The sequence below is a fragment of the Sinohyriopsis cumingii genome, chromosome 6 (assembly GCF_028554795.1).
Source record: "Sinohyriopsis cumingii isolate HCF-2022 chromosome 6, ASM2855479v2, whole genome shotgun sequence".
In the NCBI taxonomy this organism is placed as follows: Eukaryota; Metazoa; Mollusca; class Bivalvia; order Unionida; family Unionidae; genus Sinohyriopsis; species Sinohyriopsis cumingii.
Window position 1 is genome coordinate 62,546,045 of NC_142966.1, and position 16,183 is coordinate 62,562,227.

The window sequence follows — 16,183 nt, forward strand, 5'->3', positions numbered from 1 at the left end:
ACAAATGGACAATGGTCATCAGTTGCAAAACTTTACTGGATATAAGGTTGCCAGGAGTGACCAAACATTTTTTTTAAATGTACAGCCAAAAGAAAACCATAAACATTTTCATCGTAATTGGCCAATCATTCCTGAGAAATTAAATTTTACGCCTGCATGGTTGCCATGAAAACCCAAAGTATTACCAAGGCCACCAAAAGAATCTTTTTTCTTAAACCATCTGTAAGCAATTTCTTTATTCAACTAATAAAACAATTGTAGAATTGATGGAAAAGATTGGTTCTATTTATCTGTTAAAGAAGCTTGAATTCTGCTCTGCAACTAGGAAAGTTCTTCCTTTCAAAATACTTGTTCTATGAATGTATTTTTCACAAGAGATAAATGCAATGTAAATGCAGAAGCATTGCAGCAAACAATTTATTCATTTAATTATATAGCACTATGATCTAATCATAAATCAGTCGTTACAATCCTTATACTATGCTACATAAAATTTGGCTGTAAGCTGCTGTTAGGAAAAGCTAGTATTGATCAGTTACAAGGCCATACTACTAGTTAACTTAGGTTTGAAATTCAATGAGCTTAGAACGATATGTGGACAATGTGTTGTAACCTTTTCATAAAATGATTCAGAGATGCTGCCAGGATTTTATCTAAAGGGAGAATATCTTCCCTTGTCATCAAATTCACTCTTTTGATGTTTTCATTTATGTCAGCCTGTATAACCTCAGGATAGACTGGACTCATAGGAAATAGGAACATTTCCAAACAAGTAAACAATGCTACATAAAATTTGGCTGTAAGCTGCTGTTAGGAAAAGCTAGTATTGATCAGTTACAGCAGCTTCAAAATCAGACTTTAGTATAATGCCTAAATATGATCATGGTGTTGTGTTGTAACCTTGTTTCTTGTGACAGTCTTTTGCAAGAAACTCCGTACATTCTTCACTTTCTTCATTCTGCCATTCACTTTGCATGTTCTGCCACCAGTGACTTGAAGATGTGAATAACCAGGTATGCTCAACTGTAAATTTACCTTCTCACCTTAAGAAAACATAACTAAGTCTGTGCATATGCAAATGAGAAGAAATGGCATCAAGTGCAGTAGCCATCTAGACACCCATGTTTTGGTTCTAAATAATTAGTGGGAATTCCAAGCATACTTTTGTATTAAACTGCATCTGTATACTTTTAGATGGACTTAGGCATTTTTACCAAACCATATCCTTACTTATAATTTGATTTAGATTCTGTCTTATTAAACTTATCTTAACAGTTAAATAAAAATTCTTTGCACTGCAGAGTACATTTTTATATGTCCTACCTTGAATTAATCTGCAGGAGTTCTCATGTTTCACTGTTTTCAAATGTGCTATCTTTACACTAGTTTGTGCTATTTACACATCTGCATGCCCTGGCAGCATCTCTGATGATGACAATGTAGCAAAAAGAGCTGATACATATAGAATCATTCAAAAGTATATGAATGCAAGGTAGTAATTGTACAGATGATCACATTGCTGGGGATACTCATGTGGATTAAGTGTCCCCATTGGCAAAGGTGGCAATGAAAAGGACTGCATCAAATATAAATAGTACACTTTGTTTTCATCATTTGGATTCTGGCTATAAAAGTATCTAGCTGCCATCAACTTAATTTTGGCCACTGTATTCTTTTGACTGTATCCGATTGCAATGTATTCAGGAAATTGCTTCTGTCATGTAGGTTGCAATGTTCTCAGTGCTTCCTTCACATAATACACTAAATCCATCATAGAACTGTCTCTGGTAAGTATACCACATTTGTACTCTAGCTGAGCAAAGAAATCTGCATGAAGAAAAAAATAAAATGGGCATTTTAAGTATTCTGAACTCCAAACTTATACAAAATTACAAAATGTTTATATCTCAACATGTTTAAAATGAGACATACATTCACAAACATCAGCTTCCAACCATTTTAAAAACACTGCAATAAGCAAGGATGAAGATCAAGTGTTCAGCACGTCATGTCTCAACTGTTAAGGCAAAAAATAAAATGTGATTCCCACTGCACTAGATTAAAAATTAACGTAGGTAGGTATTTAAACAAAAATATACATCTATTTTAAGTAGTATATATACTGTACTAAGCACTTCAAAGTACTGTGCAAAATTGGTTCTATTTTACACACAAATCAATTTTGGGAATGTTTTTCTTCTTTGCCATGGAGAAAAGGTACTAAGGTCAGCAATGAGAAACAGGGATGGCTGGCTGATATGAAACACACTTTTCAGGCCTAACAGTCTTATGATGTTTGAGCAGGTATAATAGGAACAAATGCATACCAAAGTACAAACCTTAGGTCCATCACAATAAGATGCCAAAATTGTCATTGAATATAGCAACTGCCTATATGCCAAGCCCTAGAGAGGTGTAATTATTACTATGGTATGTGGCAAAAAGTGACATCTGAGTTGAAAAGTGTAATCTATATATTGTATACCATAATTACAGGAATTGTACAAAAAAATGTGTATTTATTTTTGCTAATAACCTTGATCTGCAAATGCTTAAAATTCTTGTCACGAATTGGCAAAATCCATATGGATTAGTAAAAGAACACAAAACAAAACAAATAATTATTTAAATAAAACACTTCAACTAATCTACATGTCTAGCTTTTGTTGAATGATCATGGAACGAAGTCCACAAATTCTGTGATGAACATGATGCTGTATAACATCATTTTCTTTTAAAATTTGTAAAGTGAAAGTAAGGTGTCCTTTTTCTGATCTGACACATTAAAGTTTAAAGCTCTCTTTTTTGTATCATATAACATCACAAGTCACATTGATAAAACAGGTTTTGCTTAACATCTAATACAATTTTGTAAAGTTTAGACGTGTCTACTACCTAAATAATAAATGAATTGGTGAGATGAGTTCTTAAATGGAAGAAACCCATCTGTTTTCTTCAAAACATGTCATATGCAGTTGCTATAATAGAACAAAAAGGAAAGTACAAGTAGGTAGGCATAGTTGGCATATATGCAACTGATGCAGAAGATAAATGACTTTTAAACTGTCTTACTGTTGCTGCCATTTATGCGTGTCTTTTAAAACTTTTAATCCTAATGTTGACAGCCCAGTTACATGTGACTGATTCATGGTACACCAACAAAAACTATTGAATGATGCCACCACCAACTCTGAAACTTGATACTTGTGCCTCCCCATTCCCAGATCTGCAGACACAACATGCTATGGCAAGTCTGGATCCTTGTTGTTTGCAGTTTGACTCAACTTATAATCAAATATATACAGTATCAACATTTGCTAAATAATGGTGCTTTGAAAAGGAAATAAATATATAACAATAAGTGTCACCTTGTTTTCTTTCAAGCTAGACTGCTTTACAATTGGTACGATTTTGGTCATGGAATCCATAGTGATAGTGTGTTATATCCAGAGCTGCATTATAACAAAGCATGTCAAAACAAGGGAGAGCTTATCACTCGAAATAATACAGATTCATATTGACTGTTCTCAATGAAGCCATCGCCTGTTTGACCAGTCTGGTACTCGACTAATGTCAATGAGGCCATCATCTATTTGACCAGTCTGTTACCAGACTGTTCTCAGTGAAGCCATCACCTATGTGACTAGTCTGGTACCAGACTGTTCCCAGTGAGGCCATCATCTATTTGACCAGTCTGGTACCAGATTGCTCCCAATGAGGTCATCATCTATGTGATCAGTCTGGTACCAGACTGCTCCCAATGAGGCCATCATCTATTTGACCAGTCTGGTACTTGGCTGCTCTCAATAAGATCATCATCTATTTGACTAGTCTGGTACCAGACTGCTCCCAATGAGGCCATCATCTATTTGACCAGTTTGGTATCAGACTGCTCCCAATGAGGCCATCATCTATGTGACCAGTCTGGTATCAGACTGCTCCCTATGAGGCCATCATCTATTTGACTAGTCTGGTACTTGACTGCTTGCAATGAAGCCATCACCTATTATGGCAATTCATAAAATTTGTCCCATGAACCTACTGAATTGAAAAGTGTCAGAAACTCCCTCTTGTTTTTGGATTGTCAAAGGACTGAAGAAGCACTGGATTTACTAGCTTACCTCTGACGTCTGGAGCAGAGGCCATTGCGTTGGCTTGATCCCACAAGTCATGGCACATTAAGACTGAGTTTGTCATGTTCACATACTGCTGAATCACGGAATGTATTCTCTGTGGCAGATTGACAGTGGCATGTGTTGTAGAGATAGGTCCAGACCCATTTGGGACTTTAGAGGGAGTAGGATCACTACCCTGAGGATTAAAAGAAAAATGTTAATTTGCAACTACTTTATCATTTCATTTTTGACATTCACATCAACAGAAAAGTGACCATCTGGTAACCAAACATCCATCATTTGATCCACCCAATTTTATCCAAAACTATCATTTTTTTTAAAGTCTGGAAAAGTAGGTAAATAATAGAAATTATGAATTTAACAATGATCACTACCCTGAGGATTAAAAGAAAAATGTTAATTTGCAACTACTTTATCATTTCATTTTTGACATTCACATCAACAGAAAAGTGACTTTCTGCTTATCATGATTTGTACAGTTGTACAGTTGTTTTCAATGACTTTTCAAAGTTTCAAAGATTATTCTAACCAAAATGTAACTTTCTTATTTATTTCACCCCTACATGAATAGGTAGAACAACAAATCTAATTAGTATGCCACTACAGCAAAGGGATACTACTCCATCTGAAAAAGCATGTTACTGCAAAGGGACACTACTCCATCTGGTAACCAAACATCCATCATTTGATCCACCCAATTTTATCCAAAACTATCATTTTTTTTTAAAGTCTGGAAAAGTAGGTAAATAATAGAAATTATGAATTTAACAATGACATATTTTATTGCTTTGTGTTCCCTCAAATAATTGTGAAAAGTGTTGGTAAAAATTAACATTCAATAAAAAACTTTCAGAATTCAAGGAAGTTCAGGGCAACACCTACCACATATTCAAGGATTTTTCGAGGTTGTACAAAGCTTGTTCATTCACAGGTCAAACATAAACACTTTATCTAAACTATGCTCTTGTGAGTCAATGAGCAATTACAAGGTGCCAAATGTCAAAGTTTAACCGAGTCAATGAGCAATTACAAGCAGCCAAATGTCAAGTTTAACCGGGAGCTATAGTTACTAAACTATAAAGACATGATATTGAATTTCTTAAACTAGAGTACCTTGAAGGACATACATTTACAGTAGTCTGAGAAATACAAAATCTTTTATTCTTTTATTAAGTCAATATTTTTCAAGGCATGTTATGAACTGTTTGTGCAGAACATACATGGAACCCAGCAAAGCTAGTCTCAATATGGGGAAAACATAAATGAATGCAATTTAGAATTTTTAAATAATTTTCATATAAACATTTTGAGTAATCAAACTACCCTGCTACATTTTTTTAAAAATATCTTCTATAGGTACCATGTTTTTTTCTTTCTTCTTTTGGAACTGCTGTAATGAATGAGTTGTGTACAGTTGCCTAGGAACTTGTAACAAGGACTATCTGACTCATTTTTTAAGAGTTACTCAAGAATGGCACTGGTCTTAATGTTTTTACTAGACTGATAAACTTGAATTTCCAAAAAGGGTCTTCCAATACAACCAAAAATATAAATATCCTCAACTTCCGATGAGATAATGAACCCTGACTATCTTCTGATGAAGAGCAATTACAAGATTTTGAGTTAAGAACTGCTACAAGTTTTTGACTAAAGCAATTATAACCAGTCACCTATCTAGGATCCATGCTTTACCCTAAGAACTCCACATGAAAAACCAGCTCAAGCTGCACCATGTGCTGTTCTTTTTACTTCATGTCAATCACAAGGACTGAGTTTACAGTAGGTTTAAAAGTACATTTTTGACTTGACAACAGTGTGCTTACAGAATTATTATTATTACAAGGTACATTTTCTGAATTTACTTTCATTACATGAGTGCACATCAATGAAATCACAATCATTGGTGTGCACTTAATAGGCAAGTTAACTAAAGAGTTATCTCCCTTAGACTATAATAAGAAACTCCACTCTTTGAAGGTGCTTCTCTCTCTCCCATGCTGAATAAAACATGCTAGAGCTGGTTTTGGTACTGTCTTGACCAAGTTAAGTGGTAACGAGACACCAAGCATCTATGAAGGCAAGTACCATGAAACTCCTGATGTGTAATGGAGGTTTTAGAAGCTGCTTCCCTTTCTACAGCCATACTGCTAAAAGGGCCTATGCATTTAAGAATTTTTTTATAAGTTTTGGACAAAATGAAGGGCATGCGCTTAATGAGGCAAGTGCAGTTTATACATCAAATACAAAACTCGGGGTTAAATTATTCTCAAGTTTTCGTGGATACTCCTTCTGTGGGAGCATACTTACTGACCTGTGACATTTCTGAGCAGATACTGGTGGCAGGAGAGGCAGTGGGAGACATTGGAGACGGAGTACCAGTGGAGCTCTTATTCTGAATTGGGGAAGGAGCTGGAACTCCAGAGACAGGCTTACTGGCCGAATTCTGAAAATTCTGAAGAAAGAAAAGTTGGATCAATGCAAAATTTACTTGATTAGCTGTGACATACGTTTACTTTCCACATGGGATTTACATATTAGTGTTTAAGGGCACCTCAACACACTACTGACTATACGATACAAATCAAATGTAAAGATCTACCCTCGGCAAGAATATTTCAATGAACATTGGCAGAGCAGGACCATTAGTTGTGGTTCACCCTTCAGGAGACATGTAACAAACACAATACCACCTCAGCTCTACAATTTGCTCAACACAATTGATGGCATTCTCCATGGCAAGCTTAATGCTATGACGTATGTTGGCAAAAGTGTCATGTCACATTTTGCCAAGCATGATAAATGTCTCGATTTATATAATATTTGAGGTCAGAACATGGAATCTTCCATTTAAAAATGGGTATATGCCAGGCAAATTTGGAAGCTTTATCTGTCCTTTCATTACCCTTAAAACCAATTAATCTAGCCAGCTTACAGCACTGTATAAGCAAATTATTTTTCTTTAAGATTCTGGATATGAATGGGATCTCAAATTTCAGATTTTTTATAAAAAAATTCATCTTTTTTTCCTGCCCATGTCTGAATATTATTTAAACATCAGTAGCTGATGCTCATTTGTACAGTGGTCCCTCTCTTAAAAGGCCATCCATTCTGCAGTAGGAAAGTACCCTCCTTATGAGAGAGATGGCCTTTAAAGAGGGAGATCACATGGATATGAGTAACAGTAAGAAAGGCATACTAAGTTTTTAAATACTTCTTGTTTTCATTTAAAATCAGAGAAATTTTTACATAATCATTGTAACAAAACTTGTATCGTTATTTAAAATAATTATGATAAGTCATTAAATGTGGTAGAAAACTGCCTTGTAAAAAAAAAAACTGGCATAAACATGGCAAATATTTTCCACAAAAATAAAAATTGATGTTTATTTGAATATTTCTGACATCAGAAATTTTAGCAGTAATCAAAGGGCTCTCTTTCATTCAGCTAAATATCTTTTGTGTTTTCTAAACTGAAAATGTATGATGACATTTTCCACTTTTTACAGTTACTTATACCTTCCTGGATGTTTTGAACTTCCAGAAATGCTCAGTGATTACTAAGAAAGTGAACTAGTTATGTGATCGACTGATTTTAGTCTGGTACCCTTACAAGTACATTTACTGATACCATTTTTACTTTCTGGACACTGGATGTCACACTAACTGAAGCTGAACAATACTGTGCTTCTCTGCTGTCATTTTGTCACCTGATAATTAAGGGTGGTAATAATTATCAAAGTGACATAACCTAACATTTATTGAACATGCCAACAGTTAATGCTAATTAGATTACTTACATTTTGAATGGATTAAAATTACTTTAACAGCATATTCAAACAAATTTCAATGTGTTGCAGTTAGAAATCAACAAATATTCAAGAGATTTCTGTTGGTAAACCCCATTACGTTGCTGCTCACGATGGAAAAATTTGAACACAAGTACACTGGTGTCATGGTGTTCTGGCTGCATAAAGCTGATGGCCATTGATCAGGATGGACCATTAAAGAGGGAACCATTGTGTTTATATTCTTTCATACTGAATGTTCTGGATCACTGTTAAATCCATGTTAAAATATGTTGTCCCCTTCAAGACCAGATTACCCAGGGGCTGCTGTATTTCAAACTACATACTAAGTAAGAACCTCCAAATATAATTCATTCTTAAATTAAGTCGAAGCATGTTTTCCTACCTTTGCATTCACATTTTTACCTGATGCATGTATTCCTCCCTTTATATTTACCTAAGTGTGAATATGCTATAGTAAGACATAATTTTATATACTGCTGCCCCTTGTACAACATTGGTACAGTTGTATGATGATATTAACCAATTCAAATTTTGTTCTTTCATTGCTTTTTATTTCATTTTCATATTTATTCTAGTTATTGGCTTGTAAGAACCAATTATAACATGATTTTGCATCATCAAATAATCTCATTTTGTGTTTTAATACATTATCAAAACACATTCTTGTTGGAGTGTCTCTCAGTATAAGCCCCCCCCCCCCATGTGCATGTATGTGTGCTCTTATCAAACTTTTTGAATACGGTAATTAAGACTGAATGAAAAAAGATCATTTAGAGTTCATCATTGCAATTTTATCTTGTGTTAACAAAATGCTCTACAAAGCAGCACCTATTTATTATGTCACTGAATCCAGGGTGAAAATGGACATGTTTATTCATCACTCCAGCACAATCAAAATGATCATTTTCAGGCTGCAAATTAAGAATATTGATTTTTTTTTCAGCTATAATTTCTCATACAAAACATCTCCTAGCAATGGAGATAAAAATCAATAAACCATTAATAGAGTCTCTGAGAATGATACTGGCACATACAAACTGAGGCAATCTAATTTAAAATGCCATCTTGTCATCATATTGACAGGGCAATGATGAGTCTTTGAGTAATTGGTGCAATTAAACTCAGAACAATTTCTAATATTAACATTATATGCCATATTCCCAGAGAGCAAATTACTGATTTATGTTAATATTGCTAATACAGTATAACCTGTCTTGAAAAACCACTGCTTCAAGAGACCACCAACTGTCTTGAGAGACCAAGACTTTGGGCAGAAGGGGTCGTCTTTCAAGCAACGTTACATCAGTCTATTTTAGGCTCTGCCATTGCACTATTTATTCTTATTTTTCATATCTGGCAAAGAAAGCTGCCTTATGGTGCCCATAAACCACAGAAAATAAAGATAAAACAACATTTCAGTTCATTTTTTACTGAATATAGTGCACTTCAAGCTGGCTTAATGAACAGAGCACACACACTGCCAAAAAAGCTTCGATAAACAATTTCATTGACTGATTGATATTTTTTACTGACTCTGATCAGGGTGGGAATAAAATGAGAACACATTGTTCATTATTTTAGATAAAGAAAGAAAGCTGAGAAGAAAATTCAGAAAAAACAGCTGCATTTATTATTAAAGTAGCATACTGGGAAGAAAAATATATACACCCAAAGTAAGTACTAGGGTAGAATTATTACCCAATTTCCTGGAAAGGTTTCCAGCAGAAAAGGCTCATAATGATGGGTTTCAATTTTCTTGCATAAACAACATACACGTAAGATTATTTTCTGACAGATTTTTTGTGCTAAATTATCCAATGTTTTGACTTGGTAGCTTCCCTTTGGACCCATTTTTCAATTTCTGGAATGAACACAGCATGGTATCAGCATCTGGGCATGCATTTAAATAAATCTTTGCACAGGAATTTCATTAAATGCAAATGTTCAACTCCAATTGTTCCATCAGCTGTAGAACTGTTAACTTGTGGTAACAAATGGGGATTTTTTCAATATCAATGGCTTCATATAAAAAAAAATAGTGGGCAAGCTGATTAGTAATACTTTTATGCAGATGGCAGAATCAACCATGAAAAGTTGTCTCCCTTACCCTGATGAGACGCATGCACATGGTTGGAAAAGTAGGGAACGTCATTGATGAAATGTACCAATATTACTGACTCTAAGGTCTGTGATATTATTCAAAAAAATTGTGTGTGCTTTAAATATACAATAGTGAATGCCATGCTTGAGTTGGCAATGGATTCTGAGATGAAGCTCTTTAAATATTCTTTATGTATATGAAAGAGAAAGTAAACTTAGCATTGGTATAAAATATCGTCATCTGTTTTCACTTCAGAGCATCAATTGTTAAACTCCTAAGAATAAAGTTGCTGTCTCTCACTGAAGCTAATGCCTCTGCACTGTATCATGGCCATACTTCGGTCCTATTACATAAATATACTGCTTGGCTTCTGAAAATGATATATGTCAAAGACTCGTGGAAGACAAATTTTTAAATTGGTTAAAATGTCCTATATTTACCTAGCTATACAAGATATAATTATTATAGTACTCCTAGTCTGGGATCCTAAAACTTTCCCCCAAGTGGAGCCAGACATTTTGACGAATTTCACACAAATAAATGAATCTATAAAACACATTCAATATAAATAAAAACTTTTCAACATCTTCATACATCAGGCTAAAACAGCAACCTGTTAAGTTTTTCCCTATGATAAAGCAGTTCCTTATCATTTTATTTTCTTTAAGAAAATATTACACACCGGTCCTATCTCTGATCACGATGCAGCCAATGTTGCACTATGGTATATCCACTCCCTTTTGATGAACAGCATTCTCTTCACTTTGTTGATCTGTTTTGATTTAACTTTCACTTCCTCATTGTCAGCATCGGATAACAGTTTTTTATTTCAGCACTCAAGATTCAATGCAGATTTACTTTGCATTCAGCATGCTCCACAAATGACAATATTTTAAAGTACACAACTTCCTCAATAACTCGTGCCCTGATAACTTGTGAACATGCTTATAATGCAGGGTCAGGCGTTGATCCCATTTTTTAAACCAGAAAATAGCCCAAAAATTGATCCCTATTTGTTGAACTTGAAGAAAATCGCGGTCAAAATTGGTAACGGAAACTTTGATATATCGCTTGTTTTTAAAATGGTAGATAGGACCTGGAAATTTTAATGAACATTATGAAATATCAAATTTAAAAATAGATCATACAACTTTTTTACAGTTTCTTTCCAAACAACATTCCTAGTACACCGCAATTAACGATATGTACGGAAATTTTGATCAATGAAAATGTCACTAATTAAATGATTTTTTTATCAATTGAAATTTGTGTTCTAGTTCTATCTTTTAGTTTCTTTTAAGTGAAATCATCATAAATGCAATGTGTTCTCTTGTAATTAAATGCAAAATGCATAAATCTACCATAACAGCTATGTCCGTAAGTGTTTCTCTGAGAACCTAATTAAATGCCGACTGTGTTTTGATAACTGACTTGAGGAAATATCTGTTGTATTGTTGCAGTGAATTAAAAGCTGGCCTCCTTTCTATTATCACGTTAATTATGTTTTTTGAATAAAATAAAGGAGGTGAAATAAAATAAAAGTTATAAGGCATGAAAATCCTACAAACTTAAAATCTAGTGGCTCCGGTCGTATGTCAGGTGAACTCACTTCATTTGATCAATTGAACACTGTTATAAATGTTATTGTGTAAGTAACAAACTACCTTAAATTAACTGACTCTTTCAAATCAGCTTTAGAAAAGTTAGAGACTGGTTCAGTATCATTAAAAACAGGGAACAAGTCTGTTATTGTTGATGTCACTGTAGTTTATCTTAAATATACTGACTATTCAACTTCAGTCATGATCTTTAATTAACAAAAGAAATTTTGTCCCTTACATCATTTTAACAACTTCTAAACATATTACAACTACAAAATGTTTTTATTAAAATGAATCATCTGAAAATTCTGATTGCCTTGGTCTATTTTGGTGATCAGTAGCACAAAGATAGGGAAATAGTTGGTATACAAATTATCAGCATGTTCAATTCTTTCATAACAAAAAGAAGACTACAGGTATCAAAACATCTGATGAAGCTTCCAAACATACTGATACTGACAGTCAGACATTGTCAGACAGAAACCACCAGAAAATATTTCTGCAGACAAAAGAGTTATTCAAAGTCAGACTTGTTCATGGTGAAGAGCACTTGCCTGGCAGATTTTTGTGCCGGCATTGTTGTGGATGGATGAAAGCATGGACTTATACCATAAGGGTTCTAAATCTATAATATTTGAGAAAGAGTTGAGAGACGTCACACTTACCTTATGATAATCATCTAGAACTCGTTTGAGCTTTAAGGCTTCATTCTTCTTGAATAGTTTGAGGTTCAACATGGACTGGATTCGATAACTTTGGAAAACAAAGGAGCAAGCATTAGATCAAAGAAATGCTTTCACTGCTTTATCTGAAAATAAGACTCGTTCATGCAGACAAGGGAACCTGAAGACCCTGAGAATCAGATACTGTAATACTCCTTGATTTTCTTGTACCCTAAAAACCTTCAATATATCATGAGACTGTGAAAAGTAAATTGGAGAAGATTTATAACAAGGAATTGGTTAGAGTTGGCTAGCTGTGCAATATCAAATTGTTAGTAATCTCCCTAAAAACTTCATATGAGTACAACCGCAATGGGTCCGTCTTTACTGCACATTTTTCATAAACTTCACAGTTATGATACAAATAATTCCTACAAAACACGGTTGTTTTTGTCCTCACCTTTTTTCTGTTTATAAAGAACTTAATTCTTTTTAAAAAGTGGTAAATATTAAGAAACAAAGAAAATTATAATTAAGTAGTTGAGATATTTGTTTTGATTGCAAAATCAAGCCCCTCTCCTAACAACAATTAAGTCATTCAGAGATGCTGCCATTGGAAAGAAGGAATATATCTTGCAAAATGAATAAAATGAAATTTGGTATGGAGTGTGATAACAGCAAGTTACTAATTTTGATCAGGATTGTGATATAATCGCTAACTGTTATGGTCTGGATGTTAGTCTTTCACTCATAAAACTGAAACTGTTTGGTCAATTTGAGCAAAATGCAGAATGTTTCAGTTTTACAAACACTCTGACAAGTTAGAATCTTTTCTTAAAGAGAGCTCAAGAGGCTGAAATGTTGGGACTCCCCCCAACCCAAACTGAGATGTAAAGTCTTTAAAAATTTGTATAATGGGTTGAAAATCTAATTAGCTATATATGCATACATGCATGCATGGCAAGTTTCATTTATCTACTGTAGATGGGTATTGCTAAACGGTGCCAAAAAAGGTTTAAAAAATGGAAAATCCAATTAGATCATCTACATCCTGATACAAACAAGTCAAATAACTGTTATCTGTGTACCTCAAGTGCTGTTTGATTAATCATTATAACATGATTTTTGTTTCAAAATATTAAGTTCCAGCAAGTTTAAAAAATATGTAACAAAACTGATAAACAAATCTACAGTAGCCAAAGCCTAATCAGTTGTTAGGACCCACTCAAATGTATATAATGTCAGTGCCTGATCAGGACCTAGGACTCACTCAAATGTATATAATGTCAGTGCCTGATCAGGACCTAGGACTCACTCAAATGTATATAATGTCAGTGCCTGATCAGGACCTAGGACTCACTCAATGTATATAATGTCAGTGCCTGATCGGGACCTAGGACTCACTCAAATGTATATGTCAGTGCCTGATCAGGACCTAGGACTCACTCAATGTATATAATGTCAATGCCTGATCAGGACCTAGGACTCACTCAAATGTATATAATGTCAGTGCCTGATCAGGACCTGGGACTCACTCAAATGTATATAATGTCAGTGCCTGATCAGGACCTAGGACTCACTTAAATGTATATAATGTCAGTGCCTGATCAGGACCTAGGACTCACTCAAATGTATATGATGTCAGTGCCTGATCAGGACCTAGGATTCACTTAAATGTATATAATGTCAGTGCCTGATCAGGACCTAGGACTCACTCAAATGTATACAATGTCAGTGCCTGATCAGGACCTAGGATCCACTAAAATGTATACAATGTCAGTGCCTGATCAGGACCTAGGACTCACTCAAATGTATATAATGTCAGTGCCTGATCAGGACTTGGGACTCACTCAAATGTATATAATGTCAGTGCCTGATCAGGACCTAGGACTCACACTCAAATGTATATAATGTCAGTGCCTGATCAGGACCTAGGATTCACTTAAATGTATATAATGTCAGTGCCTGATCAGGACCTAGGACTCACTCAAATGTATACAATGTCAGTGCCTGATCAGGACCTAGGATCCACTAAAATGTATACAATGTCAGTGCCTGATCAGGACTTGGGACTCACTCAAATGTATATAATGTCAGTGCCTGATCAGGACTTGGGACTCACTCAAATGTATATAATGTCAGTGCCTGATCAGGACCTAGGACTCACTCAAATGTATATAATGTCAGTGCCTGATCAGGACCTAGGATCCACTAAAATTTATACAATGTCAGTGCCTGATCAGGACTTGGGACTCACTCAAATGTATATAATGTCAGTGCCTGATCAGGACCTAGGACTCACTCAAATGTATATAATGTCAGTGCCTGATCAGGACCTGGGACTCACTCAAATGTATACAATGTCAGTGCCTGATCAGGACCTAGGACTCACTCAATGTATATAACGTCAATGCCTAATCAAGACCTAGGACCCACTCAAATGTATACAATGTCAGTGCCTGATTAGGTCTTAGAATCCATTCAAATGTATATAACTGTCAGAACGTGATTGTGTCATAGCACCCACTAAAATGTATACAAATGTCAGAGCCTGAGCAGGTCTTTGGACCCAATTAGATGTAAATAAATGTCGGAAGCTAATCAGGTCTTAGGACCCAATCAAATGTATACCATGTCAGAGCTTGATCAGGTCTTAGGACCCACTGAAACGTATATAAATGATCAGTCTTAGAATCCACTTAAATGTTGTTGTTGTGGGGTTTAACGCCATTTTTTCAGCACATGATAGACTATGTATGGCAGCCAGTATTAATGGTGGAGGAAGAACCCGGGAAAACCCCAGGAAGAACTAATGACCTACGAGAAGCTACTGGCAAGCTTTCTCACATACCAACATTGGCCGAATCCTAGACTCGAACCCACACAGATAGAGGTGAGATGGCAGTGATCTGTAACGGAGAGCGCTTTAGACCACTCAGCCATTCTGGGCCCCTCCAATGAAATGTATAAAATTTTGTGGAGCCTGATCAAGTCTTAGTACCCACTGATACACTCAAATGTACACTATGTCAGAACCTTATCAGGTCTCAAAACCCACTCAAATATATACAAATGACAGAACCTTATCAGGTCTCAAGACCTACTGAAATGTACACAGTGTCAGAGCTTGATCAGGGCTTAGGACACTCAAATGGATATAAACTTCAAATCTGGTCTTAAATGGCTAAATAGTTTGGGTTTTTTCTTCAGCTATCTTATTTACAAGACTGTGAAATGTGTGATGGACATCACCCTATGGAGGGGAGAGGATAGGGAATTTTGTGTATCTTGAGGAAAGGGTAGTTTATACGTTTTTTTATATTAAATTCTAACACAACAGACAATTGTTCTTGTTGCTATAAGGTTTAAAGCCATTTTTCAGCACAAGATAGGCTATACATGGCAGCCAGTATAACTGGTGGAGAAGAACCCTGGAAAACCCTGGGAAGAACTACCGACCCACGAGAAGCTACTGGCAAGCTTTCTCACATACCAATGTTAGCCGAGCCTGAGACTCGAACCCACGCAGACAGTGGTGAGATGGCAGTGATCTGGAACAGTGAGCGCTTTAGACCACTCAGCCACCTCCACAACAGACAAGGATTTTAAATTAACAATATGAATCTAGATGGCTGACAGTATAGATGCAATCCTCTTCTTGAAACTCAATCTCAAACTATTTTACAACAAACGTCATGCCTTATGATCATCCTGGTATTAATGCTTACCTGCTAAAATGAATTCAAATTAAATGAAGCAAAATTAAAATTTACCAAATTAATAGCCTTGTTAAGAAGACCAACCTAGCAAAAAGACCTATTTTGTAAGCAAGGTGTTTTCTGAATGTAAAGCCTAGGGCCACAGTGTGTGTTTT

At 35.3% G+C, this 16,183-nt stretch overlaps 1 protein-coding gene across 1 annotated transcript in view; it reads right to left on the reverse strand.

Annotated features, from left to right (window-relative positions):
* Positions 1 to 221: 221 nt before the first annotated feature.
* LOC149797069 (uncharacterized) overlaps positions 222 to 16,183 on the reverse strand; it is a 243,610-nt gene continuing 227,648 nt past the window's right edge. Inside the window, exons 17-20 of the mRNA XM_089961743.1 lie at positions 12,313 to 12,400; positions 6,448 to 6,588; positions 4,122 to 4,311; positions 222 to 1,827 (exon numbers count right to left, since the gene is read on the reverse strand). Of these exons, the coding sequence (XP_089817869.1) occupies positions 1,718 to 1,827; positions 4,122 to 4,311; positions 6,448 to 6,588; positions 12,313 to 12,400 (529 nt within the window). The 3' untranslated portion in view covers positions 222 to 1,717. The remainder of the gene's footprint in view (positions 1,828 to 4,121; positions 4,312 to 6,447; positions 6,589 to 12,312; positions 12,401 to 16,183) is intronic.